The sequence below is a fragment of the Micromys minutus genome (genome assembly GCF_963924665.1).
Source record: "Micromys minutus genome assembly, chromosome: 9".
Taxonomy (NCBI): Eukaryota; Metazoa; Chordata; class Mammalia; order Rodentia; family Muridae; genus Micromys; species Micromys minutus.
The window spans coordinates 48,542,714-48,570,648 of record NC_137978.1 but is presented as its reverse complement, the minus strand read 5'-3'; the positions used below and the strand labels follow the sequence as shown (position 1 = coordinate 48,570,648).

At 46.7% G+C, this 27,935-nt stretch overlaps 3 protein-coding genes across 7 annotated transcripts; 1 reads left to right on the top strand and 2 right to left on the bottom strand.

Annotated features, from left to right (window-relative positions):
* Nucleotides 1-187: 187 nt before the first annotated feature.
* On the top strand, nt 188-9,726 carry MTFR1L (mitochondrial fission regulator 1 like). 5 transcript variants are annotated; one of them, XM_080921955.1, is made up of 7 exons: nt 188-250; nt 2,737-2,840; nt 3,218-3,322; nt 4,655-4,764; nt 4,975-5,186; nt 6,023-6,341; nt 8,801-9,726. In XM_080921955.1, the coding sequence occupies exons 2-7, from the start codon at nt 2,826-2,828 to the stop codon at nt 8,904-8,906; spliced, it is 867 nt and encodes a 288-aa protein (XP_080778081.1). In that variant the 5' UTR covers nt 188-250; nt 2,737-2,825; the 3' UTR covers nt 8,907-9,726. The 5 variants fall into 5 exon arrangements, with proteins under 5 accessions (XP_080778081.1, XP_080778083.1, XP_080778079.1 ...); XM_080921957.1 differs by having other exon boundaries at nt 224-274; nt 6,059-6,341; XM_080921953.1 differs by having other exon boundaries at nt 225-274.
* A 1,766-nt stretch (nt 9,727-11,492) lies between these two features.
* AUNIP (aurora kinase A and ninein interacting protein) lies at nt 11,493-23,263 on the bottom strand (the record flags this gene model as incomplete). Its single annotated transcript, XM_080921845.1, has 3 exons — nt 11,493-12,325; nt 13,497-13,626; nt 23,186-23,263. The coding sequence occupies 3 exons, from the start codon at nt 23,261-23,263 to the stop codon at nt 11,493-11,495; spliced, it is 1,041 nt and encodes a 346-aa protein (XP_080777971.1).
* Nucleotides 23,264-25,059: 1,796 nt separating this feature from the next.
* PAQR7 (progestin and adipoQ receptor family member 7) lies at nt 25,060-26,972 on the bottom strand (the record flags this gene model as incomplete). The annotated part of the gene is made up of 1 exon (XM_080920845.1): nt 25,060-26,972. The coding sequence occupies one exon, from the start codon at nt 26,970-26,972 to the stop codon at nt 25,935-25,937; it is 1,038 nt and encodes a 345-aa protein (XP_080776971.1). The 3' UTR covers nt 25,060-25,934.
* Between the last annotated feature and the right edge of the window lie 963 nt (nt 26,973-27,935).

Below are 27,935 nucleotides of genomic sequence, written 5' to 3'. Positions count from 1 at the left end.
TCCAGCGGATGGAAGCACAGAGTCGGTACCCTAAGACCTCCCAGGAAACGGGGCGTGGCCTGGGAAGGGGTGTGGCCTCCTGTCCGTATGCGGTCCACTCAGAGGCCGCGTCCGCTCCGGCCCCTTGCTAGGCCCGCCTCCCCTGGGCGCGTGGCTTGCCGCGCAGCTGCAAACAATTGCTTCCGGAGGCGGGTCAGCGGAAATGAGGACGTTTGAGGCTTGGCTGCCCGCTGTGGTAGGAGGGGCTGAGGTGAGTCTGGCGCAGGAATCGGAGGTGAGCCCAATGCGGGGTACCGCAGAAGTCGGGCTCGGTGAGATCCCCGGTACGTCACCGGCGTCTCCGTCCCGGAGCGGCGGAGCGCACGTTCCCTATTCCCGTGCAAGTTCTCGCGGGAGGCGCCGCTCTCTGCCCCCCTTAGTGAGGACACTAGTCCCGAGGCGTAGTTGCTGGCCAAGTCACTCAGCGGTTGGGGTCGACCCAGCCGTTGGAGTGCGATACGCCCGGGCCGCGCGGCATTTCGGGGACCTACGCCGGCCTGGAGGTTACTGCGCGCTCCGGCCCGGCCCGTGGGTCCAAGGGCTGCTGGACGCGCGGTAAGGACTTGGCCGACCTTGGCCCGCGCCGGGTCGCCGTCGCGGGGGTGGGGACGCGTCGTTGAGGGCGCAAGGTGCTGCATCTGGCCGGCCACTTGCGCCTCGTGAGATCTTCGCGCACTCTGCCCGAGTGTCCGCCGGGCACCGCTGGGCAAAAGTTTCTTCGTGGCCCGGGACTGCCGGGTCGTGGCCTTTCTCGGAGCAGGGAGGGTCTGCCGTTACAGATCGCACGTAAAGACGCGTGCACGGCCACGCAGAAGGGGCTGCGGCAGCACCAAGGTGTGGAGACCCGGGTCTGCAGGACGGGCTAGAGCGTCTAGCGGGCACGCGGGGGGCGGGGCCTCGAAGCTAAGTTAGTGTCGCCTACAGCGGCTTCTTAAAAGAAAGCCAAGCGCTTCCAGAGGCTGGCCTAGGCCGCTGCGATGTGGGCCCTTTGGTTACTTTCGTTTCTGTTTTGAGCAGCCTCGGAAGGCGATTCACGCTGCTAAGGAGTAAACTGAGGACCCAAGCTGCCAGGGACAGCGATGGATGAGCTGGATGAGGAAGGGTTTTGTTGGGTGCCACAGAGGCAGTGGTATAGACTGGGGCACAGAAAGGGCGTGTCCGGAGCTGGTAGCCCTGTAGCAGCATGGCCCCAGTAGAGGACTAGGGAGGATGACCTCAAATGGTGTACTTGCCAAAGGGTGTCAGAGCTTGGTCTGGAGAGAACAGGAAGATGGAGTACACTCTGCTGGCAGGACTGTAGAGTCAGGGAGATAAACAGCAGAGCAGTAGAAGGGGCAGCTTGTTAAAATGCTGTCACTAGGGGGTTTAGATTCGGTTGGAGTCTTTGGAGATGAAGCAAGACAGGAGAGGCGTAATGGCATGAGTAGCAGTTAAATGGCATTTAGCAAGAAGTCTGGCACTCAGAGGCTCTGTAGGCTTTAACAGGGCTGCACATATCAGAACCTGGACCAGACTTTAGACACTGTCCACTGGTGACTGGCCAGATAAGTCCTTTCCTCTCTCCTTGTATATCACAGCTCTCTAAGGCAGAAGAGGAACTCCAACTCTCCCTCAAGAGATACTGGCCCTCCAGTTCATCTCCTCACTGTTGAGAGCCAGACCCAGGTTCTCCAGTGACTTCTCACCCAGGAATTACAAACCCTCATGATAAGACCTCTGGTCTGCCTTCTGCAGTATCTTGGGATGCTCTGTCCTCTTTAGCAGTCCTTCACTTTCCTATTTGCTCCAAACTGACCACGGGGCCCCGGGCTGTAGTCACCTCGTATGCCCACCTGCCTAGTGCGCCTTTTGATGCCCAGCCTTTCAGAGAAAAATGTGTTCAGGTCCTGTCCTATTGGACTTGAGTTCCTTAAAGGCACAGATGTCTACATGCCTGGCACTAGTGAGTATTTTTAATGGACATAAAAAGCTCATGATTGAACCTCCATGCCAGGGCATCGATAAAAGGCACAGTCAGTGTTGGTTTGTATGCTAACCTTATAAATGAATTTTCAAATTCAGGAGTAACTGTCTTTTTAAAAATTGTGTTAAGCACTTTACCCACTCGATTTCATTGACCTTTAGGATAGCCTAGAGTGGTAACTTTACCTTTCTCTATTTTACCAATGATGAAAGCAACATCCAAAAACATTACAAGACACAGTTATAGATGGGAGGGGAGCTCTTGGGGCTGGAGGTGTGGTTCTGTGACAGAATGTTGCAGTTGGGGGTGGGGTGATACATTACCACTTAAAGCTCTTTTTCCCATAGCCCAGTAGACTGAAATTAGCATGAGTTGGCTGTTGATTTTTTTCTTACCCACTTGAATTTTCAAGAATAAATGCTTAGGCTTGGATGGTATTCTTGGTTTTGCTCTCCTGTGAGCTTTGTAACTACTAAAGTGTTTTATCTGCATCTTGGAGGCGTTGCCTCAGTTAATCTTAGAACCTGGAAGTTTCCCTGGGTTGGCCTAGCTTTCTCAGCAGGTCTGAAACAGCTTGTAGTGGGTCTGGGTTTTGAAAAGCCAGGGACAAGGAAGGGCAGCCTCTTGGGCTTGCTTTCTTTCTTTAAACATTGGCGATGTTGGTTTTAGTAATGGCTCTGCAGAGGCTTGTCTTGTGGCCGCTGATTCCCTGCTCTCTGGGGGTTGTTTCACAGGAAATGGCCTGATATGAAGGAATCACACCTCCATCTTTTCCTGTGGGTGCCTTGTCCTTCAGGTACAGGAGCTGGCTGAAACATCAGGAATGGAAGCCAATGTGGTAAGGAATCCCAAGGAGGGGGCCTAGAGAGACAAGTGCTGTTTGTTTAAGAACTGTACGAGGTCCTGAGACACCAGTTTATTTTTGCTTTTCCCTAAAGCCCTTCCATTTGAGCAAGGTTAGGGTCCTACTTCTTGGTATTTCAGAAGTCCATGTTTTTTACTTGTTTGTACAGAGGAACATGAAGGAACCAGAACAGTCATCCACCAGCTAGTCTAGTTCTTTGGACCCTCCCAACCATTGACGACTTTAGCATCACCAGGTGTAGAGATTGGCCCTTAACAGTTGGCTTGACTCACCTCAGAGAAGAGAAAGGCAAGCAAGGAGCAGTAGTTGGACTCGCTCTGAAGTTTGGGGTTGTCTGTCTGTCTCTCTAGACTATCCCAATCTGGCAAAACAAGCCACATGGGGCTGCTCGCAGTGTGGTGAGAAGAATTGGGACCAATCTCCCCCTGAAACCCTGTCCACGGGCATCCTTTGAGGTGAGTGTAGTGGAAGGACAAGGAAAGTAAAGGCTCAGTTTGGGAGGTAGATGCTGCTGCTGTACTAGTTGCCAAGGCTTTTGTCTGCTTTCCTGGTCACTTTCATCTACTGAGTACTTATAATAGACCCTGGTCACTAACCCTTTCAGATTGCACACAGACTTGTGACCACAACAGACTTCCAGCATGCTCATAAATTGACAATCTTTCATCTTTGTTGCCACTACTAAGTGACTCAGGTTTTATAAGCTTCCAGCAATGCACTTTTATCAAAGCAGGCCCAAAAGCATTTGGTAAACCAAATCTCCAGATGACATACATTAGAGCTCTGAAGCATTTGTGCTGTGCCTCTTGAGTAGACACACTTTTCTCAGCAGTTCTCTGGGTGGACCACTTTCCTCTACTTTTCATGGTTCTCTGTGGCCTCAAATCCCTACTCTTCTGTCCAAACATGGTTACTCTATTACTGGGCTCTTTGCTCCCCTCTACAGTAGGGTCTCTGAGACCTGCTTCTGTGGTAGAAAATGAAATAATGTTCACTAGAGTCAGTTGCCTCCACTAAGAACTGGTGAGGCTCCACTAAGATGGTCATGATGGCAAGTATGAGAAGTGGAGACATGAAAGCATTATTGGCACAGAGGTAGAAATACATGTGTGAGGGCCTCGGATGGGTGGATGGGTGGGTGGATGGATGGGTAGATAGGGTCTGTGCAGGAACTGAATGAATCCAGGGTTAGAAGTGGTATTAGGGTTAGTGTTAGGTAAGATTGGGATTGGAAATACGTAGTTAGAGACAAATGTCTCATTATAGAAACTTGGATAAGAGGAACTTGGGAAAGTCCTGGGTACTCAGAAGCAAACAAAGGGAAATAAAGCTGTATGGTGTGACACTGTGGGAGTTTCCTCACATTTGATTATACCCATTGTCAGATGCTGCTGAGCAAAGACAGTTAAGGACCCGGGCTCTTCAGAGTAGTATATATGAGTAATACTAATATTTAGTGTATGGGACTGGAGCGATGGCTCAGCAGCTGCTTTTACAGAGGGCCCAGGTTTGATTCCCAGCACCCATAGGGCACCCCACAGCTGTCCATAGCTCCATTTCTAGAAGATCTGACACCTATTTCTGGCATCCATGGGCACCAAGTATGTACATGGTACAGACATGCAAACAACACATGGGGGGGGGGCGATTCAGACCAGTCCCATTAAATAACCTGATTTATAAGCAGGAAGCTTTCCTCACTAAGTGCTGGATTAGGTGTCCCGTTTTGCATTAATCTGATTAGTTTTCATCATGTTGGGTAAATGTTGAATTTTGCTTTCTCACAGACCCTGCCCAGCATCTCTGACCTATGTCTGAAAGATGTTCCTCCAGTCCCTACTCTGGCTGACATTGCCTGGATTGCTGCAGATGAAGAGGAAACATATGCTCGGGTCAGGTAGCTGAGGCAGTAGCTGCTCCGCTGGTGATGGGCAATTTCTACCAGAAGTGGCGATCAGCAAGGAGGGTGCTTATAAAAGGCCGAGGGGCAATAGGATTGGGAACTCTGGGCTGAAGGGGAAGTGGAACCTGTGGGGCGAAGGAATTTAATCAGATATACAGTGGCCAGCTGTCTGTAGTAGGGCATATTTTTTCTTCTCTGGTCCAGGAGCGATACACGCCCTCTGAGACATACATGGAAGCCTAGCCCATTGATTGTCATGCAGCGTAATGCCTCAGTGCCCAATCTGCGTGGGTCTGAGGAGAGGCTCCTGGCCCTGAAGAAGCCAGCCCTGCCTGCCCTAAGCCGCACCACTGAGCTGCAGGATGAACTAAGCCACCTGCGCAGCCAGATTGCTAAAATAGTGGCAGCAGATGCAGGTAGGCACCCCACCCAAAGCATGCAGTACCTAGCAGGCTGTCCTTTCCCTGACCCGGATTATTGAGGAAGATAAGGATGAGAAAAATTATAGTCTGAAACTCGGGAAGATAGGCTCAGGGCTCTGAGGTGCTCAGCAGGTAAAGGCACCTGCCACCAAGCCTAACAAAGACCAGACTCCTGTAGGTTGTCCTGACCTGCTCTGTGGTAAACCTGTACCTACACACATACAGTAAATAAGTGTAGTAACATCTCTTAGGAATTCTGAAGAATAACTGTCTCAAAACAGGAGATTTTGTCTAAGACAATTGAAGCTCATAGGTAGCAAAAATTTTAAATATGAAACCAGAACACCATCACAGTTGAGAAAATGACAAATGTAGGAAATGCAGGCTTTTCTTGGCTTCCAGTCAGGTGGTGGTGATACGTATCTTTAATCCCAGGAGTTGGGAGGCAGAGTCAGGCAGAGTTCCATGAGGCCAACCTGTTCTGCAGAGTTCCAGGACAGCTAAGGCTACACAGAGAAACTGTCTTGGGAAAAACAAAAAAACTGGGTTTCAAACCTATATCCCACTGTGAAATGGGGGCATTTAGGAGCCATGACTTCCTGTGGGGTGGGTTTCTGTCCTGGACACACAAGAAGCCAGTGCTTCTCTGCTTAATTGGAGCTCTCAGCGGGAAGTGGAGTGGGAAAGACTCCCTTGAGGATATCCCAACCATGGCACTCCAGGAATGTCATGATGTCAGCTCGAGGAATGAGTGTTCTTTAGACAGTGTTTGTGAGATCGGCACTGTACTGCAGCCCAAGGTCCATGATGCCTATTGTTTTCTCTTTCAGCTTCGGCTTCATTAACGCCAGATTTCTTATCTTCAGGAAGTTCAAATGTCTCTTCTCCTTTGCCTTGCTTTGGATCCTCATTCCACTCTACAACTTCCTTTGTCATTAGTGACATCACCGAGGAGACTGAGGTTGAGGTCCCTGAGCTCCCAACAGTCCCCCTTTGTTCTGCCAGCCCTGAATGTTGCAAATCAGAACACAAAACTACCTGCAGCTCGTCTGAAGAGGATGACTGCATCTCTCTGTCCAAGGCCAGCAGCTTTGCGGACATGATGGGCATCCTGAAGGATTTTCACCGGATAAAACAGAGCCAAGACCTGTGAGTATCTGACAGGAGCTCTGGTAATCTCTTAGTCACTCCTAGCTCATGATGAAAGTCATGTTGCTGCATTCACAAAGCTTGCTGACTGACTGACTAGGACCAGTTTGAGGAAAAAGCAACACTTTGCATTTGTTCTATTAAATTACCTCAGTCGAGTGTTAAGACTGCAGCTGGAGAGCAGAACAGTTAAGATTAAGCACCCCTTCCAGAAGACCCAGGTTCAATTCCCAGCTCCCACATAGGAACTCAACAACTATCTGCAACTCTAGACAGACATACAGGCAAAATACCAATGCATTGGTTTAAAAAAAAAAAAAAAAAGATTCAGTAACTTTTAAAGTTTACATGCTCTGTCTTTCAAAACAAGGTTTGTAAGACATACTGGTATCTCAAACTAATTAGACTTTGGTGGAAGGAGAATTTCATAACAAAGGTTTTATTGTTGAATAGAATAGTGAAGTGGTACACTATGTGCTCCTGCAAAGGACCCTAGTTTGCTTCCCAATACCTGCATACAACTGTCTGTGACTCCCACTCAGAGGATCTCACAAGCTTCTGCAGGCCCTTTCACTCATAGTGTTCTGTAATGTAAAACATTCATGTTAAGGGGCTTGAGAGCCAAGCTTTGTTTTTGATTTTTCCAAACAGGGTTTTTCTGTGTAGTCATGGCTATCCTAGAACTCCAATGCAGAACAGCCTGCCCTCTGCACCTGAGTGCTGGTATTAAAGGCATTTACACCACTCTGGTGGCTTCATTATAATTTTTTATTATAAATCTGGCTGCTTGTCAAAACTGCTCAGATTTAGGGTGTTGGTTGGGGTTTTGTCTTTTGAGACAAAGTCTCAATAGTAAAGCCCTGTAGCCTGGGACTCACTTGTAGATCAGGCTGGCCTTGAAATTTCAGAGTTCTGCCTGCCTCTACCTCCCAAGTGCTGAGATCAAAGGCATGAGCCACTACACCCAGCCCAAATTTGTACATATTAAATTCATCAAAAGGGGCTGGAGAGATGGCGCAGCAGTTAAGAGAACTGACTGCTCTTCCAGAGGTCCTGAGTTCAATTCCCAGCAACCACATGGTAGCTTACAACCATCTGTAATGAGATCTGATGCCCTCCTCTGGTGTGTCTGAAGACAGCACATACAATAAATAAATAAATATAAACTTATCAAAGCAGAATACCCAGAGATTGAATCTGGCTGACTTTGTTCAAGTCTGCCTTAGGGAACCTGTCCTCTGCAGCTACTCCAGATGTACCAAGTGACTCTACAGGGTACCTTGTTCTTGGGCACCTTAGTTGGAGATGGAGGGTGTCCATCATAGCTGTCCTTTTTAGTGCACTCACTGGCATGTAAGGCTCTTTGACCTCTTACTCCCCAAATTCAGCTGTCACTTCACCTCACTTTGGTTGGCCTTGAACTCCTTTTCTTCTAGTCATGTTCTAAAACTTACCTCTTGTCTGTGTGGCTCAAGCTGGTCTGGAACTTGTGGTCCTTCAGCCTCTACGTCCAAGTGCTAGAAATACAGACATTAGTCAGCAGCTCAGTTCTAGTACTTGGCTTCTTGGACCAAATTATATCCAAAAACTTGGCCAAATCTGTCCCACATGTGTCCTGGCATCTTTTTCTCTAATAAAGAATGGTTCAGTTAACCAGATCAACAAAAGTTCAGATAATGTGATAGACCAAAGACAATCCTTGTTTTACTTTCAGATTTGAAGTTAATCTTTGACCTTCTTGTATTTTTTTTTTATGTATATGAATACACTGCATCATATTCCATTACAGGTGGTTGTGAGCCACCATGTGGTTGCAGTGAATTGAACTCAGAACCTCTGGAAGAGCAGTCAGTGCTCTTAAATGCTGAGCCATCTCACTAGCCCTTGTGTATTTCTTCAAAGACCAGTAAAACACCTTCCAGAAACAAGTGTAGAAGTTAACAGCTTCCGACAACTATTTCTAGGGCAACCAGGATGCTCTTTTGTGATAGATATGTACCTACCCTGGAGTTCAGTTTGTTCCCACAGTTCCTTATAATGTAGATGTTTTGCTATTATTTTGATCTTTTAGGGGCGTGAGGTTGTGTGAGCAGCACAACCAAACAGCTAAGGGAAGATGATGATAGACTATCTCCAGGATGTCTTGTCTCCAGAACTAGTAAGGATCAGAATGGCTGAACCATCAGCCACTTACTGCAGACCCTCTTGAGATAAGATCAGAACCCCAACTAATTGATAGGCCTTTCTTGCCCATATTTTGTAGCTGTGTAAGAAATATAGGCATTCTAGTTAAGAGATGGGGTCCAGATCGGATAGCCAGATCTTCCCATAGGTGTGGGAGCATGCACTGGCAAGTGCTTCACAGAACTGCTCTGAAGATTCAGGAGGTAAAAAGTACACATACGCCATGACCCAGAACAGAGCAAATGCTGTCTAAACACAGGTTCTTGTGTCTCCAGGAGCCGGAGTTTACTGAAGGAAGAAGACCCTGCCGTCCTTATCTCTGAGGTCCTTAGGAGAAAGTTTGCCCTGAAGGAAGAAGACATCAGTAGAAAAGGAAACTGACAGCACTGACTGCGAAGTGTCTCTTGCTCCTGAACTCCTTCAATAGCTGCCTTCCTCATTACCAATGTCTGTCAACTAGAGATCTGTAACAGTCTGCTGACAAGGGCTTGGGCTGGAAGAGAAGAGCTGGATTGTGCGCCTGCACTCAAACCTTGGCAGGTCTATGGTTTTTTGAGATGAGGCATTTGTTACAGGTAATTGGGTCGAGTGGAGTATCTCTGCTTAAGGCGTGAAGTTTGTTTGTTCTTGTCTCTGAAATAAGCCCTCAATGAATGACTTAATTAACTCACTGCATTAGACTCCATAATTGGTCTCACTGGACACGCTGTGCACAGCTGTCGCTCTCAGCAGCTTCCCTGAAGCACCGCTGGGCTAAGTGGAGCGGCTGTTGTGTTCATGTTCCCAGGAAGGTCTTCTGCTGCTCCATCACAGACCTCACCCGTGCCCAGCAGTCACCCTTCCCCTCTAGCTCCAGAGGTCAAGCCGCTGGACCAGCTAACATTTGGGTTGTTGCAGGGAGGCCTGGCCTATTTTTTCTTAAACATATTTTATAAAACTACAACCTGATCTACCCTCCAGGACCTCATCAGCTCCACGGAAATGTTTTCTTCCATGGACTTACTAAGTCCATCCAGGAAGGAGAAAGGAGAAAAAGAACATGCCATCCTTCTTCTAGAACAATGACTGATTTCTCTGGGTTGGGCCAAGATTTTATTTACTGGATCATGCATGACTCAGTTGCCCTCAGGGCCCTTTTCTCTATAGCATGGATACCGTGTGTTTGAGTTGAAGCATTACCTGATATTAAATGAAGGATTTGGAGAAATGGTGATTTTTCTTTGTACATCTCTGAGTTTTGACCACAGTAGCCTCTGGTGAAGAGAGGGCTCCTGTTAATTCTAAGGTTTAAACTTTTAAAAACAGGCTTCTGACTTCCTTCCTTGCCCTCAGGACAGTGGTTCTCACTGTGACCCTTTAATACAGGTCCTTATGCTGTGGTGACCCCTGTTCCACACAACCATAAAATTGTTTTGTTGCTACTTCATAACTAAATTTGCTGCCAATTATGAGTGTAATGTAAATAAATGCCTGACATGTAATCTCAGGAGGCTAAAGCCCACAAGTTGAGAACCTTAAGAGAAATTTTCCTAGGGCTGGAGGAATGACCCAGAAGTCAAGTTCACTGGCTGCTCTTCCAGAGGACAAGGGTTTGATTCCCAACCTACATGGCTGTTAGCAATTGTTTGTCCCTCCAGTCCCAGGTCTGACATGCTCTTCTGGCCTTCTTGGTAACATGCACACACATGAAGTACACATATATTCTGACGTCTTACTCTAAGGAATTTTGTTCTTCCACAGAAAAATTCCCAAAACTCGTAAAAGCAGTTCCATTTGGTAACTTCCTGTGGTTTGCACCAATTGTCATACAGAATGCCACATGGACAGTGCTGCTTTGGGTAGAATACAGGCAAAGTCACAAAAGTTATGATTGGTGGAATTCAGGGCAGTGACACCGCTTATTAAAACATTTGCCATTCAGCCCAATGCCCTGAGTCCAGAATCCACACAGCAGAGAGATATCCTGACATGGCACACGTGCACCTGTACGTGTGAGTACACATCCTTTAACAAAATGCCATTCTAGCCCAGGGTAGTCCAGTACTCAACTGTGTAGCTCTGATAAATGTTTTAATTACCACCAGAGCCAGCTTTCCAGACATTAACCTAGAGCCAGTTTTGCAAAGGGAACTTACCTCTTCCCTCATCAAAGAGCAAAATTTCAGATTTGGGTACAAAGAGATAAAGCAAATAGCCTTTTTTAAAAATTAATTTCATTTTATTTTTATGAAAGTTTGCCTTCTGTATGCACGTGTGTCTGGTGCCTGTAGAGGTCAGATCCCATAAAACTAGAGTTATATATAGGCAGTTAGGAACTGACGCGTGGGTGCTGCTGGCACTTGAATCTGGATTCTCGGTGACAGCAGCAAGTGCTCTTAACATCTGAACCATCTCTCCAGCTCCAAGCATTATAGTCAACAAAAGGATGACCTGTGGGCTATGGGCGCATATCCCAGCATCTCTGAGTTCAAGGCCATCCAGAGCTACACAGAAAGACCCTGTGCTGGGTGAGGGGGGAATCATCTGCCATATGTCCTCTCTGTCCCCCTCACCAGCTCCACACACCTGGGCTGGGGAGGTGGACTTCTCTTCAACTGCAGTCGGGAATAATGGCCCCAAGCTTATGCTTGAATGATCCAGAGATGAAAAGAACATGTATCTAAGAAGCAAAAGCTACCAGGCCTCTAGAAGGGCAGAGGAACAGCTCCATGAACTGAATGGTTTCAGTGGTTAGTCCTGTTCTGCTGTCACATTCATGGGATGCACCAGTCACCTTCCTGAGTGGAACACATGATACCAGCCAGAATGACTACCACACACCGCCTGCTTTATTTACTTATGGAAAATGTTCTGTATCAACTGCTTCATCCCACCTGGTCTTTCACCTAAACCCTCCTTTCTACCCAGCCCCACCCTGCTTTTCTCCATCTCTGCCACTTCAAGATACACTCACATAAACATTTAGAACTAGTGCCTGATAACCCGATTCCCTTCAGAGTCCTGGGTAAAGAGCAGGTGTGACTGCATATGTAACTGAGTAGGGCCATCTTGGCCCTGGGCCTGAGGGCTGTCAGCAAACTGCCCTAAGCCTTCATTCCTAGCATTGGTTACATCTTGGAAAGGCATTTTAGTGTTGTGGGCAATGACTTGCTGGCCTTGGGAATCCTCGGTAAAAAGCTGACTCCAGGAATCCCTGTAACTCCTCTCAGTGTCCCAGGAAAATACAGAAAGAGGACAAGGACTTTTTGTCACCAATAGTGTGTTTTTCCTACTACAGGATTCAATCCTGTAGGTTTGAAGATGCACAGGGCCCTGCCTGTTCTCCTTGGCAGGCCTCCTTTTTCCTACTTCAGTTTTGTCCAAGGGCTGATGAGATTTACCCCCAAGTGGTCTGATGTGACTTCCCATCCCTGGACAGTCTGTCTTAGATTCATGAAGCCCTTCACTTTTCCTCTTGGCCTCTCTTTGGTCCAGCGAATAAGGACATTCCAAGAACTGGGTAACAGAAGAAGCCAGGGGAGCTTTACTTTCTCTGGTGCCCATCAGGACATCTGGCCGGGGCAAAGACACCATAGTCAAAGATGTTGTTTCCAAACTCTGACAGCCTGAAATCTGGGGAGACTGAAGAGAACGTCCAGCTTCCTGGATGTCTTCAGGAGTTGAAGTGACCAAAGGTGACACCAAGCAATCATTCTCTAACCCTTGGTCCAAGCAGTCTAGCTGGGCTTTCTCGCATTCTTTGTTGATCTGATTTTCTTTGAGAGAGAAAATGTTCTTCCGGTTACCTCCATTTGTCATTCCTAATGAAACGAAAAATAATTACACTAAGAAAAATGCTCTGATCAGGAGTTCGTGGGTCCCGAACCCAGTGTCAGGCACTAGTACTACTAAGTACAGGATCCTAGACTCTTGAAAGACCTTCATGGCTTATAGTCCTATCTTCAATCTCGCTTTTCTCTGCTGACTGCTCTAAAACTTCAATCACATATTCCCCTATTCAAAGTGATGTTTCCAGTGATCTGCCTTCTGCCTAATATTTCAAATATGCTTTATAGTCAGACCATAGTTGCCTTCTCCACCTCAGTTTTTGTCACAGGGTTTTATTAACAACAGCCCAAACAGTTTTGCTTTTGTTTTATTTACTGTAGTTTCTACTAAACAATGATCCTGCCTTAGTTAACCACATACCCAGGAATATCCTCAAAGAAAAATGCTCAGATATTTGTTTTATAAGGTCATAAAAAATCATATTAGCAATCAAACTCTAAAATTTTCTGGTAATTATAAAAATATGTGTCATTTCATGGGAAAGCCAATGAAGATAGCGGGATGCTAAATCAAGCAGTTAGGATCTGAAAACAAACCAGTGTCTAGCCTATCCATTTCAGAAGTGTGGGGTGGAGTCTGTTTTCCCTTAAAGGCGAACAAAACAGGATTCCTAGTCCACACAAATTACACTCACAGTATATAAAGTTATAATTTTAAAAAGCAGAATGGTAGATTTTTTTAAACATCTCTAATAAGATACACTGCAGAGACTATTCTGTGAGAATCTTCAATTTTTCTTAAGAATTCAACATAGGATATATAAAACATACCAGGTTTTGAAAATGGGGACTGGAGCAGGAACTTCCCTTGTTTGTTATAAAAGTGTTTGCAGTTGGTTTGGAGAAGAATGGTGCACATTGTTTACATAGCAATCCTGAGTGGTACCCAGAGTGAGAGCACTCATTCCCAGTGCTCCAGCCTGCTCTGAGACAGCTCATGTCTGCCCTTCCTCACTGCTCTCAGTGAATATACAATACTTAAATCAGATGGCACAGAAGGGAAACAGCACACACATATAAAAGTGTGCACAACACCCAGCTTCTCCAAGGCAACATCTACAGCTCAGAAAGACTCCACCATGGAGAAGTGACCACACTTGTTCTGCTTCAGAGATGCTGACGAGTTTCCAGATGGGTACCATACCTGGCTGTGAGGTAACAAAAGATGCAATGCTGGTCTGCCAAGTGCCTCTTCTTTGAGGAAAAGGAACATTAGGTTTTCTCTCTCCAGGAAGTAATGTCAGCATTTTAGTACCTAGTTTGGTTAAATGTGTCTGAGAGAGAAAAATAATGGAATCCATTACTATTATTAACAGCAGTGAATCTTGGAGGCATGCTAGTTCCACCCTGTGGGCCTAACTCGTACCCATTCTCTAGGCAGGTGATTTGTATTAAACATCATCTCCCTCTGCTTCCTACAATTGTGAGGATCCTTACTTCAGCCCAGTCTTTCCAATATCCAAGAGTTATCAGTAAAGCTGACCAAACAGTATTAATTAAAGAATGCAGAGATGAGGCCCTTTCCTTTAGATTTAGAAATAATTGATTCTGTACTAGCAATCAATACATTTTGATATTTTCAAATATGCACTTAACAGTTACAATCATGGTCACAGAACCACATGGATTGGGTTCAAATCATTCAAACATCCCTTTATGGTCAAAGTCCTGAAGAAACCCATAATAGTAGACACATAAATAATTATAAAGGCAACATGTTACATAGGAAAAATTCCCACTAAAACCAGGAACAAGTCAAGGTGTCTACTTTGCTCTTATCCAGTGCTAGATGTCTTAGCTGGAACATGAAAAGCTAACACAAGAGTTACAAATAGAAAGGTCAAAGCGCCCCTACTGTAAATGAAATGATTAGCCAGAGGGACTCTACACACTACTAGAAAACTCTAGACTGATAAACACTTTCCGCAAGGTGGAAAGATACATTATCTTACATTCATCTGCAGCCTTCCTATATACCGATAACAAACATGTCAAGGAGAAATCACATTCAAAATTACCTCAAAAACAATAGAATACCCTGGGATAAACTTAATAAATGAAAGATCTGTACAATCATAATGGAGAATTTAGTAAAACACTCAGAAACATTGCAGATACTAGATAAAAAGATCTCCCATGTTCACTGAAGGATTGATATGGTGAAAATGATTGTCTTACTGTGGTCATTGACACTGTCAATTTGCAGGAGACAAGCCTCTGGGCAGACCAGACAGGGATAGTCTAGATGAGGTTAGCTTCTGGCCTGCCTGTCAGGGCCGTCTTAACTGAGGTGGGAAGACATACTGTTAAAGTAGGCAGCACCATGCAGAAAGGAGAAAGCCAGCTGAGCCGCCAGCACTCAGTCTGTTTCCTAACTGCAGACAGTGTGAACAACTGCCCTCAGCTGGACGGCCAGGATTCACCACCATGTGGACTATCCCCGAAAACGCTGAGCCAACTTCCATCCATTTTCTTGTAAACTGCATCATTTCATTTTCTCCAAGGTGAATATGATGTATATATTCCTCCTTTTCATTGTCTGGTTTGATTCCATCTCCTTGGTGTTGGGAATAGAGTGGCAATAAACAGGGACAAGCAAGTATTTCTGCTGTAGGTTATAAGTCCTTTAGGTATATGCACAGGGCCATGTGCTTGTTCTGTTTCTTTTAGAGAAAGGTCCACATTGGTTTCATAGTGGCGCACCAGGCTCCACTCGGAACCAGCCGTAAGTAAGGTTCCTTTTTTTCTCACACTATTTTTTGTCAGTTTCCCCTCAAGATTTATTTACTTTTATTTCATTAGTATGAGTGTTTGCCTACTTGTGTGTCTGTGGACTGAGTGCATGTTGGTGCCCTCTGAGACTAGAAGAGGGCACCAGATCTCCTGGAACTGGAGTTACAGACTGTTGCTATTGACAGGTTTCACTATGTAGACCCAGCGGACCTTGAATCTGTGGCTCTCCTGAATCTGCCTCCCAAGTGCTTAGACTGTATGTATTCTAGGCAGGAGGTGACTCCAGTTGTACATTTGGAAACCCTGTTGTACTTCAAGTTGTTAAAACAAGATTGCACATTTAAAGGCAGATTTTTTGCCAGGTATGGTAGCGTACATTTCTAATCCCAGCACTGGAAAGGCAGAGGCAGGTGGATCTCTCCAAGTTCAAGGTCAGACTGGTCTATATAGCAAGTTCTAGGCCAACCAGGGCTCCAGACAAACCAAACATTTAAACAGCGAACAGTGAAGCCTGGGGCGACAGCCCAGCTGGTAGAGCACTAGCTGTTCTTCCAGGGGATCTGCACACATGGTAGTCACTACCATCTGTAGCCCCCATTCCAGGGGATCCAATGTCTTCTGGCCTCCACCAGCACCAGACATACATAGCAAACATTCATACACATAAAAGTTAAAATTAAAAAACAAATACCCAACCCCACAAAACCCCCAAAATCCCATGCACAGCAGGCAGTGAAGAACTGGGAGCAGAGAGAAGGAAACCCTGGCAGGTATCGCTAGCTGCTGCTCGGAAGCACTTTCCAGTTCAGTGTGCACACAAGATGAGCACTGCAGTCTCTATCACTAAGTCAGCATCCAATTGGTCTTTTAACTTTTCTCTTCTTTTTGTTCTTCAGTTTCTAAGACAGGTTTGTCTGTGCAGCCCTGGCTGTCCTGGAACTCACTCTATTGACCAGGCTGGACTCAAACTCAGAGATCCACCTGCCTCTGCCTCCTGAGTGTTGGGATTAAAGGTGTGTGCCACCACTACCAGCCAATATGAAGATTGGGACTTGGGAGAAGCCCAGGTAAGATTTGCAATTCAGAGATGACTTACAGGCATCTGCAGAGATCCTTTGCAGTAGACTTGCAGGCGTCTGCAGACATACTTTGGTCCACTGTTCAAGCTGTGCTGCTACTGGGGGAAGGCTGAGCCCTAGAAATACAGCCAGCTGCAACTGCAGGCTGAACGATTCCCAGAGCTCACACTTCTGTGAGTCAAGACACTGGAGTTCCCACAACGCAGGTAAGACAAGCAACCACGAGTTTCCATGTCCAGAGTTCTGCTAAGGTGACAATTACATTTTTCCATGAGAGAGAGAGGTCCTTATTGCTTCACCTTGAATGTGAGTTCAGGAAAAAATCCTGTGACTACCTTGACCCATAATCTGAATTCCAAAACTAGAATGCAAAGCACTTCTGCCTTGCTCCCTAGAAATACTCACTCTTGGAGCCTACCCAACACATTGTAAGAAGCCCACGCTGGCATATGGTCTTTCAATTTTATGGGAACACATGTTAAATGTGTGAAATATTGTGAATGATATTTGAGTATCTATATGCAAGATATTGAAATGTAAACAAACAAAATGCTCAGAAAGCTAGAGGTCAGCCTGCATGGGGGGAGGGTTCTCTTTGCTAGTAATGGGGGTTCATGACTATAATCCCAAGGCAGGAGAACAGAGAAGAAAGCACTAAGCCAATGCCTTTTACATGAGTCCAGGACATTATTCAAACATGTCTTCCTTAGAGTTTCAATTGGTGGGTTAAAGCAAGCAGATATGAGTTCTAGGAGATCATAAGAGTTAGTACCCACTCAGGTGAGAAGGTAAGCAAAGCCAGCCAGCCAGGCTGGGCCTAGCTGTCCCACAGGGAAGTGGTCACCAGCAAACAGCTGTATAAGGCAGGTAACTGGATTGACCACACTGAGGAACTGTGATTCCAGATTAGGGTACAAACTTGGAAACGTACACAGTCAATGACCTCCACTCTGGCATGAGAAAATGTAACTTCTGACTAAAATAGATACCAGGATGACAGAAAGCATAAGATGGGATGGGTCTTTGCCAGGCCACAGCACCCACAGTGCTGCCCAATGGACTCCACTACTGTTAAGCCTTTCCATTTAATGAACTAAGCTTTTCTTTTCTATTAAAAAGAAAGGAGGTAGTATCAGCAAGGAGGAGTGTTAAACACATCAGCAGCCACTTTCCTAGAGATCTCCAGCCTATTTTTTACCCAAAAAAAGCTCGAAGTCCTCCCACTCATCCCTCAGAGTTAGAGTAAGGCACTGCAACAGCAGCAGAGCCGGCAAAGCTGGACGGGTGGTCCACTCGGCGGATAACTATTTACTGAGTACAACTGTTCGACTCCTGCAGCACTTCAGTCTAATGAAGACAAGTGCAAAAGGGAACAGGTTAAACACAGAGCACATTGTATGCTGGGCAGACTGTGAAAGATAAAGCAAGGGAAAGATATCAACAAGTGTGTGGGGCAGGGACAAAGGCTCCCGTGTTCTGGTGACTAAGGAAGAACTCACTGATAAAACTGGGGTCTGAGCAAGCGCAAAATGGAGCATGTGACTACTCCATGGGCTCTGCAGCAGAGAAGTGCTAAAGCACCAGGCCGAGGGGACCAGAAGAGCAGAGTGAGGCTGAGCAGGGAGCAAGCATATGCTCATCAAATAGTGCTCCAAGGACTAAAGGAGCTTCTGGCTTTGATGAATAGATGGATTCAATTTAACTGAGCAGGGGGTCATTCTGGCTCATGTGGGAGACACACAACTCTAGACTAGGCATTGAGACACTCATAACCCCAGCATGTGGGAAGCGGAGGCTGGAGGATTTTGAGTTTGGGAACATAGTGAGACCTTAGCAGAGTTGGGGGAGACAGAGCTTAGGATATGGAGGTGGTAGAGAACTTGAATACCATGCAAGAGGCTTGATGCAGGGAGGCCAAGAATAACCCGAGGATAAACGAAGGGGATGGTAAAGAGGAAGAATAGAGGCCAGAATTCTAAATATAGCTGAAAGCCCAGCCGGGAATGTGCTGATGGGATGGATGCTAAGAAAACTGCCGAGGATCAGATCAGGCAGCAGTCCGTGTTCCACCACGCTGGCCTAGAAACCAGCGATGACTCAGCCAGGGCCCTTTTCTCCTGACCATGCCCTCTCTTTAGTTATCATGACATTTAAATGTAACACAATAAAGATGGCAAACATATTAATCACCTTACATTTGTGCCACCTCCCTCATGTGTAGGAAAAATACTTTTCCTAAGGGCTCACAAGGATGCCTGCACACGCACACATGTGCTCATACATGCATACATGTGCCCATACGAACACATCTGCACACGAAGTAAAAAAGCTTAAAGTCAGGGAGAGTAATGTGCTTGCCAGGCATGTGCCAGGCCCTAGATTCAATACCCAGTACTGGGGCAAGAGGGCAGGGGCAGATTTTTCAATTTTTTTTTTTTTTTTAAATACAGGACCTAGCATAGTTAAAAGATAAAACTTGAAAGATATCTAAATTAAAGACTTTTTCAAACAGTCACAGACCGTGGGGGGTCTTAGGTAGAAGGTAAGTAGCTGTAACCCGCATGTGAGGAAAGTACCTCCTTTGCTCAAGTCTCCACTGTCTCGTTTCAGTTTCCACAGCAGCTCAAGTCTAACATGTAGCGGAAATTATGGAAATAAACAAGTTTTCATTGTAATTTGTCACTATGACTACCGCGGCGAGTTTCTGCACCATTCTACTCCACCAGGATTAGAGTGGTCTTTAGCCAGTGTACTTCACTGCGTATCTATGCTCTCTCTGAGAGTCAAATCGTTTATAAAATTATAAAACTGTTTATAAGGTAAAGCTTTAGGGCTCAGGATGTCCTTCCGTTGATAGAGTGCTCATCTGGCATTCAGGAAGCTCTGATTTTCATCTCTAGCACCTTATAACATTGGACATGATGGCACATGCCTAAAACCCAGCACCCAGAAGACAGAGATGGCAGATCAGAAGTTCAGGTCATCCTTGACTACATGTAAGCTCAAGGACAATCTGAAATGCACAAGACCCTGTCTCTTTGGGGGGAGTGGAGGTTCAAGGCAAGGTTTCTCTGTGTAGCCCTGACTGTCCTGGAACTTGCTCTGTAGACCATGCTGGCCCTGAACTCAGAGATCCACTTGCCTCTGCCTCCTAAAGGCTAGGATTAAAGGCCTGCACCACCACTGTCTGGCTGAGACCCAGTCTTAATAAAGGCTGCAGAGATGACTCAGCAGTCAAGAGCGCTTGTCATCCAGAGGACCTACATTGGTTCACAACTGCCTTTGACACCACTCCAGTGGATCTCTGGCCTCTACAGGCATCTGCATTAATGTGCACATACTCCAACAAACACGCACACCCATACAGAATTAAAAATAAGTCTTGCTCTTCCGGTGGCACACACTTTGAATTCAAATACTTGGGAGAGGCCAACCTAATCTACATAAGTTCCAGGGCAGCCAGGGCTATAGGAAGACACTGTTTCAAAATAATAATAAAAAATCTAAAATAAAAATCTCAATAAATGCTGGACATAGTGGTGCATGTCTTTAACTTCAGAACTCAGAAGGAAGAGGCAAGTGGATCTCTGTGAATTCAAGGCCAGCCTGGTCTACATGGTGAGTTCCAGGATACCCAGGGCTATGTAGAAAGATACTCTCTCAAAAACACAAATCAAACCAAACCAACCAAACAAAAATCTTAATAAACAAAAATTATGATAGGTATTTATCTACAGAAAAAATACAGCATACATAGGGTTTAGTGCTGAGGTTTCAAATACTCACTAGATGGGGGGGGGTACTACTTATATACACGTCTTGAAGGATCTCAATGTGTTAACTGTAGCTCCCACCAATGAGGTCTGTCTGTCATGTAGCCCAGCAGCCTTGAACTCTTGATTTTCCTGTCTCCATTTCCAAAATGCTGGGGTCACAGGCTTGTGTTACCATGTGTGATTAAATAGTTTTTAAATCATAAAAAAGAAAATAGCCACTATGCACTGTCCCGAAACCTGTGCAGTGAGCCAGTGCTGTGTGCTTGTGGCCGTGAGAACAGACGGACACAAACTCACTCTAATATAGGTCACACTATATGCCACCCTCATTCTCTCCAAAACAACAGCTCTATTTAAGGACAAAGAGGGGAAAGAGGTTTTCCAAAGCACTGGCCAGAAGCTATGCCCTGCGAGCCTCTCTGAGGGCTACTCTAGAAGAGGCAGGTTCTATAGTCTGTTAGACACTGTAGTGCTCTTGTCTGGTACATGAAGTGTCTTATGAGAACATAGTAGGAAAATACACATTCAATGCTAAGTGTATGGATTTTTTCCTCATAGCCTAGCAAACAATCCAGGCAGCAAGACCCGTTAAACAACCTCTGACTCAATTCATTGTGACACCATTACTCCCAGACGTCAGACCCCACAGGTTAAGAGGTGGTTCTTAAGAACAGTGTCCCTTTAGATGCCAATCACAAGCCTAGGGTTGTCTGACTTGTGCTATCATCCCAGTCCACAAACCTCTGTAATCTGCTCCCAAGAGAATCATAGAGCCCAAAGAAACACTAGCATTTACATAGTACATATTAAATACTACATATGCCCTGTCATCTCAGCAGGAGGATCAAGGAAAGTTCAAGGCTAGCCTGGTCTACATAGTGAGCTCCAGGCCAGGCTGGTCTACATAGAAAAAGAAAACAAACAAAACTAGTACATACATATTACATAGGATACCAAAGAACACATGCATACAGTAAGGTGCAGGAGAAGGTTGTGCCACATTCACCACAGAAATGGCTTTGGGTTTTGTGATTTTGTTGCTGTCCCCATGAGGCAGTCTCACCGTATAGTCCAAGCTGACCTGGAACTCAGCCATACCAAGATGGCCTCAAACATGGAATCCAACTGCCTCCAGCTTCTGAGTCACATGCAATCAAACCTAGCTTGGAAGCTGTTTTGAATAGCAAAAGATGGAAGACAACTTTTCATTAATTAGGGACCACAGACAGACACACAGACACACGGTCTGCTATGGACTGAACTGTGGTTACATGGAGTTCATATACTGAAACATTAACTCCCAGTGGGATGGTATCTGGAGATGGAGACTTGGGAGGTAATTAGTATTAGATGAGGTTGAGGGTGAGTCTCTGATGATACCAGAGAGCCTGTTGTTTCTCCTCCACACATGCACCCACACAGACATCACAATGCCACCTAAGCACATTGTTTGCAAGCTCACCAAAACATGACTATGACAACACTCTGATCTAAAGACTGGCAGTCCTCACAACTAAGAAAACCACTTCTGTTGTGTAAGCCACCTAGTCTACGGTATTTTGTCATGGCAGCCTGAGCCGACTACAGCATACAATGTATACCGCATACAATGAATGACATTTTATACATGTAACATTACAAAGGCATGAAGGCGGCTCTATAAAAACATGACTCACAAGGCAAGAAGTAAAAACCCAAACTTCATGCTGGCTCAGTGGTTAAGAAAGCTTGCTGCTCTTCTAGAGGAGCCAAGTTCAGTTCCTAGCAACCACATCTGGCAGCTCACAACTATCGCTGGCAGCTCACAACTATCGCTCCCCTCTAAAGTCATCCATACAGACATGCAGGGGTAGCTGGGATGGGATGGAGAGAGAGCTTAGTGGTTAAGAGCGCATACTCTTCCTGAGGACCTGAGTTTGATTCCCAGCACCTATATCAGGTGGCTTACAACTACCTGTAACCCCAGCTCCAGGGGGACTCTTACACATGTCTGACCTCTGTGGGTACTTACACTCATGTACATTCCCACACACACAAAATTAAAAATTAATCTTGAAAATCTAAACACACACACACAAATTGCTAAGCAACGTATAGCATGCAATTATTTGTAAATAGAAAAAAATTCATTTGCGTGTGTGTGAACGCACACACACATATATTTCAGCCAAAGCCAGGAGTATGTCTCATAGACTATATGTTTAAATTATAGAATGCATCAGTATATTACCCATTCCAAAAATATTCTTAAGAGGAAAAAAAAATTACTTCAGCCCAGCAGTGATGGCCTTTAATCCCAGCACTTGGGAGGCAGAAGCAGGTGGATCTCTGAGTTCCAGGACAGCCTGGACTACACAGAGAAACCCTGTCCGGAGTGGGGTTGGGGAGGGGCGTTACTTCAGTTGTAAGATGACTTTAAGAATCCTCAATTTTTTTTCAGTTGGGTGTGGTTGCACACACTAATCCTAGCATTTGGAGAGGCAAACAAGTGTATCTCTGAGTTCAAGGCTAGCCCACTCTACACAGTGAGTTCCAGAATAGCTACATAAAAGAAAACCCTGCCTCAAAACAAACAAAACGAAACAAGAATTTCCAATTTCTCATCAGCAAAAAAAAAAAAGTTAACAAAGGTTAACAGCTGGTCTTTAGACGGCTAATCAAACTACTTAAAAATCTCAGATCTCCACCTGTTCCGTTCAATCTGCTTTAATAGTGTCAAATCAATACACTCTTTCTAAACTCCCAAAAATCACATTTCTCTTGAAACTACTTATGGAGACGTTTCATGTTCTGCCTAGGTAACTGGACTGATACGACCATACAGCTATACCAAGCAATATTATCTGAAACCCTAAACATAATGGCCAGCATAAAATGCTAAACACTTGGTAATGAGCGAACTGCGTGCACCTGGACTACTAAACCCTCTTTCATTAGTGGAGGGGGGGAGATTAATGACAACCAACGCATATTAAATGCTCATTAGTCTCGCCAGCACGCCAAGGATGCTCAAGTTGGACCAGATTCTCGTTCTGCATTTTCGATGTCGCTGGTTCTGGCAACTGGACAGAACACACCCCGTGCGTGACCAGTAGTTGAGCGTCCCCCAGCATGCCACAGGACGACTTAGGCGCCAGCTCTCGGCCTCGCGCAGCCAGTCGCCCCGAGGTCGTCCTCCCTCCGTGCCGACCCCCTCTCTCAGGCGTCCCCAAAGCCCGCGTATCACCTCCATGATGGCGTCTCACCTGCACCTTCCGCTTCTTCAGCGCCGCCGCGTCCAACCACACGCCACACGCCTCCTCCTCCGGCTTTTTACGACTCATGGCGGCCGAGAACCGCGCGCCTCCGCGGCCGTTTTGCCCGTTCAGATCTCCCGCCGCTGCCGGAGGCGGGGCTCCACCCGGCCGTCGTGACGTAGTCCCGCCTCTAACCACGCCCAGTGCGCGAGGGAGGCCTGGCGTTTCCTGGAAACTGGTCTCCTCTTCCCTCTGTGTTATTCGTTCCTGTATGGACTCTTCACGTGTAGGAAGGACACCACCAAGTTTGGTTTGGCAGGATTGCCCTTTTTTTCATTAAGTATATAATATGTGCTCATATATATAATATGTATTCATAGAACTTATATGAGGATAATATGTGAATATATAATTATATAGAGAATATACATAATAAAATAAAATATATTCATATATTCTATGTGTGGGTGTATTACATGTTAATATAATGTTAATATATGTGTGGATATATTTATGTAAATGTATTATATATAATTTTTAAAAATTATGTACAGGGTATGTGCCTGTAGGCATGCGCACATGAGCGTAGGTATACAAGGGAGGACAGAACAGTTGGATCCTGAGGATGGAGCTAGAGTTATAGGTTCTTCTGAGTCACCATATAGGAGTTAGGAATGAAACCAGGGTCTTCTGCAAGAGCAACCAGTGCTCTTAACTGCTGAGCCATCTCTCTAGCCTCAGACTTTTACTATGGAGCTCACAAAGGGAACAGTAGAGCCAGGTTCTAGACCCCGCCTCAAACCCTCTTGCCCCTGGCTGACCTGGTGGTAACCCGACACTGGAGGTTGCCACTAATCGGCATGTAAGAATAACTGAGCCACCCCGTGGAAGATTTTTGAAGACATGAAATAAAAAATGGAACAAGGAACTGGGTGGTGGTGCCACAGTCCTTTAATCCCAGCAGAGGCAGGTGGATTTCTGTAAGTTACAAGACAAGCCTGGTCTACACAGAACAGGTCTTCCAGGACAGCCAGGGCTACACAGAGAAGTCTCAAAACTCAAAACAAATAAAATCGGAATGGAGGGATGAGGCTATAGCTCATTTGTTAGCATGCTTGTCTAACACACACAAAAGGCTGTAGATACAAGCATGTGAGAGGCAGAGGCAGGAAGATTAAGAAGTTTGTAATTATTATTTGGAGTTACAGGAGATTGTGAGCCACTCAACACGTGTGCTGGTGATCAGACTCAGATCTCCCGGAAGGAGAGTACACACTCTTAATCACTGAGCAGTCTCTCCAGTGCCGATTTCTAAGCCCCAAGTGTATATTTCTAAGTTTTTGTATGATTTTATATAAATTTCATATGTAGTACACAAAGGAATATGTTATCAATGGGGGGATATGCCCCATTTACTTACTTACTCATTTGCAGAGCTAGGGACTGAATGCAGGGTCCCATGCAAAGGCTCTACATAAGCTATATCCCCAATCCTTTAACTTCCAGACAGGATCTCTCTGTTTCCCAGGCTGGCAAACCTGGCCACTTTTTAATCCCTCAAAATGCCAAATATGACTATAATCACATACACAGACACACACCTGGCACTCCGACTGGCTACACCCACACCTGCCACACAGGCCCAGTCTGCCCTTTCTGCAGAGATACATGACTCCAAACATCACTTCTACCCTAGGGTAAAAATGAAACATGAACCCCACTGGCTCCAAATCCACCCCCTCAGCACCCTGCACCTTTCTGCAAAAACAAACAAAAAAGCCAACAAAACAACAAAAAACCACCTCCTATGAGCAGGGCCTCTCCTGGAAGAGGAGTCAAAACACAGAAAAAGCAATTTCATAGTCATTTTATTGAATCTAGGACATATCAGGGACCAGCCTTACCTCCAGCCTCAGGGACCAAACTTGCCTCGAGCCCCTCTGAACTCCCTGTATCTCCGTCTAGGTAAAGAAGTTCCCTTTACCTGAAAGGCCCTTCTAAGCTCAGTCTGCAAACACCTCCTCGCCCTTCCCAGCTCAAGGCTCTGAGTGCCTGGGTGGGGCTGACCAGTCTGGCCCCTTGGGCTTTCCTTGACAATTCCTAAAGCCAGGAACCCCGGGAAACAGTGAGCTGAGGAGACATATCTGAAAATCATAAAGGAGTTGCGGGGAGAAGCTGGAAACAGTGTGCAAGAAATACAGGCCAAGCTAGATGTGAGGCTTTCTGGCTGGGTTGTGATGCGGGGATGTGGGCAGTGGAGGGCATCTTTTGTCTTTGGGGACTCTCTGGAACCCAACCTTCCAGGCTGTGGTGCAGGGGACAGTAAAGTTAAAATGCTACCCATCTTTTGGCCTGTTTCTTTTCCCTCCACCCGTGAGATCTGGTAGGTGGTGCTTGTTAAGACTTCCCCTCCCCTCTCATCAAATTTGACTCTGGTCTAAGTCTTTACCTCTCACCCAACAACCTGGAAAACCCAAGCCAGGGTGGTGACCAAGGCTGAAGCTCAGCCCTCAGCTCTGATAGGAGGCAAGGGAGGGGCGGTCAGGAGTCCCTCATCTCTTCCCCTCCCTTGGCAGGGAATTGAGCAAGGCTCTGTGGCTCCCAGCCAATCCCCAGGTCGAAGGATTGCCTATCATCGCTTTGGCCATTGTCCTGCCAGATACAATCAACGTTACCAGGCTTTGTTCCCATCTGGATCCAAGTCCAGGCCTTTGTCCCCAGCACCTTCTCTCACCCTGCCAGCTCCCACCCGCCCGCTTCACTTGGTCTTCTGATGGAGTTTGCGCCGTACCAGCTGGCTGAGGACCAGTGCAGTGAGGATGCTGCTGCCCACGGTGAGCAGGAAGAGGCCAGAGAAGTTGTGGGGCCAACGGGCGTGCAGAGGCTCGTAGATGGACCTCCGGGCCTGATAGTCCAGCGTCACAGCTTCTAGCTGGGCCAGAGTGCACAGCACCAAAAAGACGTGGAAAACTTGGTGTCCCTGCCCAAAGATGTGGCAGCTGCCGGGGAACCAACTCTCGGGCATGACCGTGGAGAAAAACGCGGCAGCTAGAAGAAAGAAAACCACCTGGCATTTGTGATAGAGAAGCGCAGGATCCTCCTCGGCAGGGAGGGGAGATACTATGATGCGGTGCACCACCGGGCTGATATCCAGTGCATAGGCCAGCGCCGATGGCGCCTCCTGGAAAGTGCGCCCCAGCAGGCCTGGCTTCTGGCTGTACTTGTTGTAGCAGGAACCAGCGCAGGAAAGCCAGGCCAGGAAGGCAGCCATGGGCAGGAAAATAGCCTGCACCTTGTCATGCCAGGACGGCTCTATAGCATAGTAGAAGTGTGCCAGGGCACTGCCAAACTGGTACACGGCCACACCCACATAGTCTAAGAAGAAGAAGCTGTAATGCCAGAACTCCGATTTAGCCTGCAGGAGGTGAGCCAGGGCGCTGAAGGAGAGGTAGGTGAAGGAGGCCAGGACGATGATGAAGAGGGGCAGCGCGTGAGGATCTTCCCAGAAGTCCACACTCCCCACTAAGATGATGAGCCGCAGCAGCAGGGCCAGGGCCGCCAGGAGGTGGGTCCACACGTTCACAGCCTCGTTGTGCTGCTGGAACAGGGTTCGGAAGTAGAAACACCAGTTCTGATGCAGTGGCCGGTAGCCAGCATAGATGTACGGCTTCCAGAAGAGCGGCGGCACCTCGGCCCGGTCCACTGTAAACACAGGTTCTGGTTGCAGTGGCTTCTGGCCCACGTGCCACAGGCTGGACAGCAGGTGACTGAACTTCTGGGCTACTGCCATCGCCATGCCTGGGGCCTGGAAGAGAAGTCAGGAAAACCGGAAGAGAGGTCAGGGCAAAGTCAGATCCTGTGTCCCCTGTACCTGAGGCTCTGATGCCCCAGGCTGTCTCCTCCCCCATCCCCAGTCATTAGGCTGAATTTGAGGAACAAGGAGTCACCCTTTAAAAAAATGCTGACCTCTCTTCCCTGGCATCTTCAGAACCAGGACCCGACTTAGCAGATGCTCACCTCAAACAGCCTCATCATTCATTCATTCATAAGGCACCCTGCTTCTGTCACTTCCTTTCCAGCCTAATCACCACACAGCAGCCCCAGCTTTTTTTCTCTGCTTGAGTATAGCCACGCTGAACTCAGGATGTGGGGACAGGCTTTCTGAGCCCGGGAGCTTGTGCCATCATCTGTGATCTCTCTGAGTGACAATGCCCTTATTAACAGTCCCTGGACCTCTACCTACAACCCATCCAGAGCTTCCAGAGGCTCCCACTGCCCCTCCTTCTGCATAATCCACCCCCTGCTCCCCCACCCCCACCCACTTCCTCCTCCTGCCTTACAATCCAGCTGCAGTGTGATTGATTCTTATCTCGGCCATACCAGACCCTTGCAGCCACTGCCTCCCGTCCCGACTTTGCACAAAGCTGTTGCCTCTACGGTGACATCCTCCCCTCCTTGCCTACTCAGCAAACTCCTATTAATTCTTCAACACCTATTTCTTCTTTGTCCCCCCTGACCTCTCTACTTGAGCACCTACCATCAAACCATTAAACCTCTCATGGGCATTAGGAGTGTTACTGTGAGCCCAAAGGCTGGGCAGTTAGTCTCCATGTTTGTGGAATGAAAAGGAATGGAAGTCGGTCTGGGGTGTAATGTGGGCTTGGTGGGGGTCAGGAAAGGAGCAGTCCCAAGCTCCCAGTTCCAGGGCGAGGGATTAAACTTGGTTTCTCTAGAATTCTGACCTGTGCCCTGGGGTTTG

Bases quoted from the DNA above. Each gene is read 5' to 3' on its own strand.
- MTFR1L (XM_080921955.1), top strand. The intron at 3,323-4,654 runs GTGAGTGTAGTG...GCTTTCTCACAG, and splicing joins GTCCACGGGCATCCTTTGAG to ACCCTGCCCAGCATCTCTGA. The intron at 4,765-4,974 runs GTAGCTGAGGCA...TCTCTGGTCCAG, and splicing joins GAAACATATGCTCGGGTCAG to GAGCGATACACGCCCTCTGA.